The 473-nt window shown below is 63.0% G+C and overlaps 1 protein-coding gene across 1 annotated transcript in view; it reads left to right on the plus strand.

Moving 5' to 3' along the window:
* Nucleotides 1-16: 16 nt before the first annotated feature.
* The window catches only part of LOC104402917 (chromosome unknown open reading frame, human C20orf27), a gene marked incomplete at its 5' end in the record, with an annotated part of 1,060 nt that continues 603 nt past the window's right edge, over nt 17-473 (plus strand). Inside the window, one exon of the mRNA XM_010010911.1 lies at nt 17-139. Within this exon, the coding sequence (XP_010009213.1) occupies nt 17-139 (123 nt within the window). The remainder of the gene's footprint in view (nt 140-473) is intronic.

The raw sequence follows: 473 nt of genomic DNA on the forward strand, positions 1-473 counted from the left end.
CTTGTCTGTGCCCCAGGTTACAGCGTGAAGTGTGAGTACACGGCACACAAGGAGGGGGTGCTGAAGGAGGAGATGGTCCTGGCCAGCGAGGCCGGCGAAGGAGCCACCATCAGGGTCGTGGTCCAAGCCCGTGTCATGGGTAAGGCGCTGCTGAGGCCGGGTCTGGAGTCCAATTCCTCCCTGGAACAGCCGGTGACAGGGATTGCTCGTGGGCTTGGCTGCAGACCCGCTGCCCTCTGCTGCGCTGGGGAGCCAGGGATGCTCCCTGTGTCCCATGAGCCTGCTCCATGCTCCCTCCTTCCCAACCCAGCTCCCTCCAGTTCCCCCAGTTCAGCCCCCGCAGCCATTTCCCACCAGAGAAACTGCCTAAACTGGATGGTTTCACCCCAAAAGTCCCCATCCTAAGGGTGGAGGATGCGGATCTCCCCAGTGAAAGGGGTGCATGGAACGGGGCCGCAGTGGGTGGGTTGGGG

The sequence above is a fragment of the Nestor notabilis genome, unplaced genomic scaffold (assembly GCF_000696875.1).
Source record: "Nestor notabilis isolate BGI_N333 unplaced genomic scaffold, ASM69687v1 scaffold25613, whole genome shotgun sequence".
In the NCBI taxonomy this organism is placed as follows: Eukaryota; Metazoa; Chordata; class Aves; order Psittaciformes; family Psittacidae; genus Nestor; species Nestor notabilis.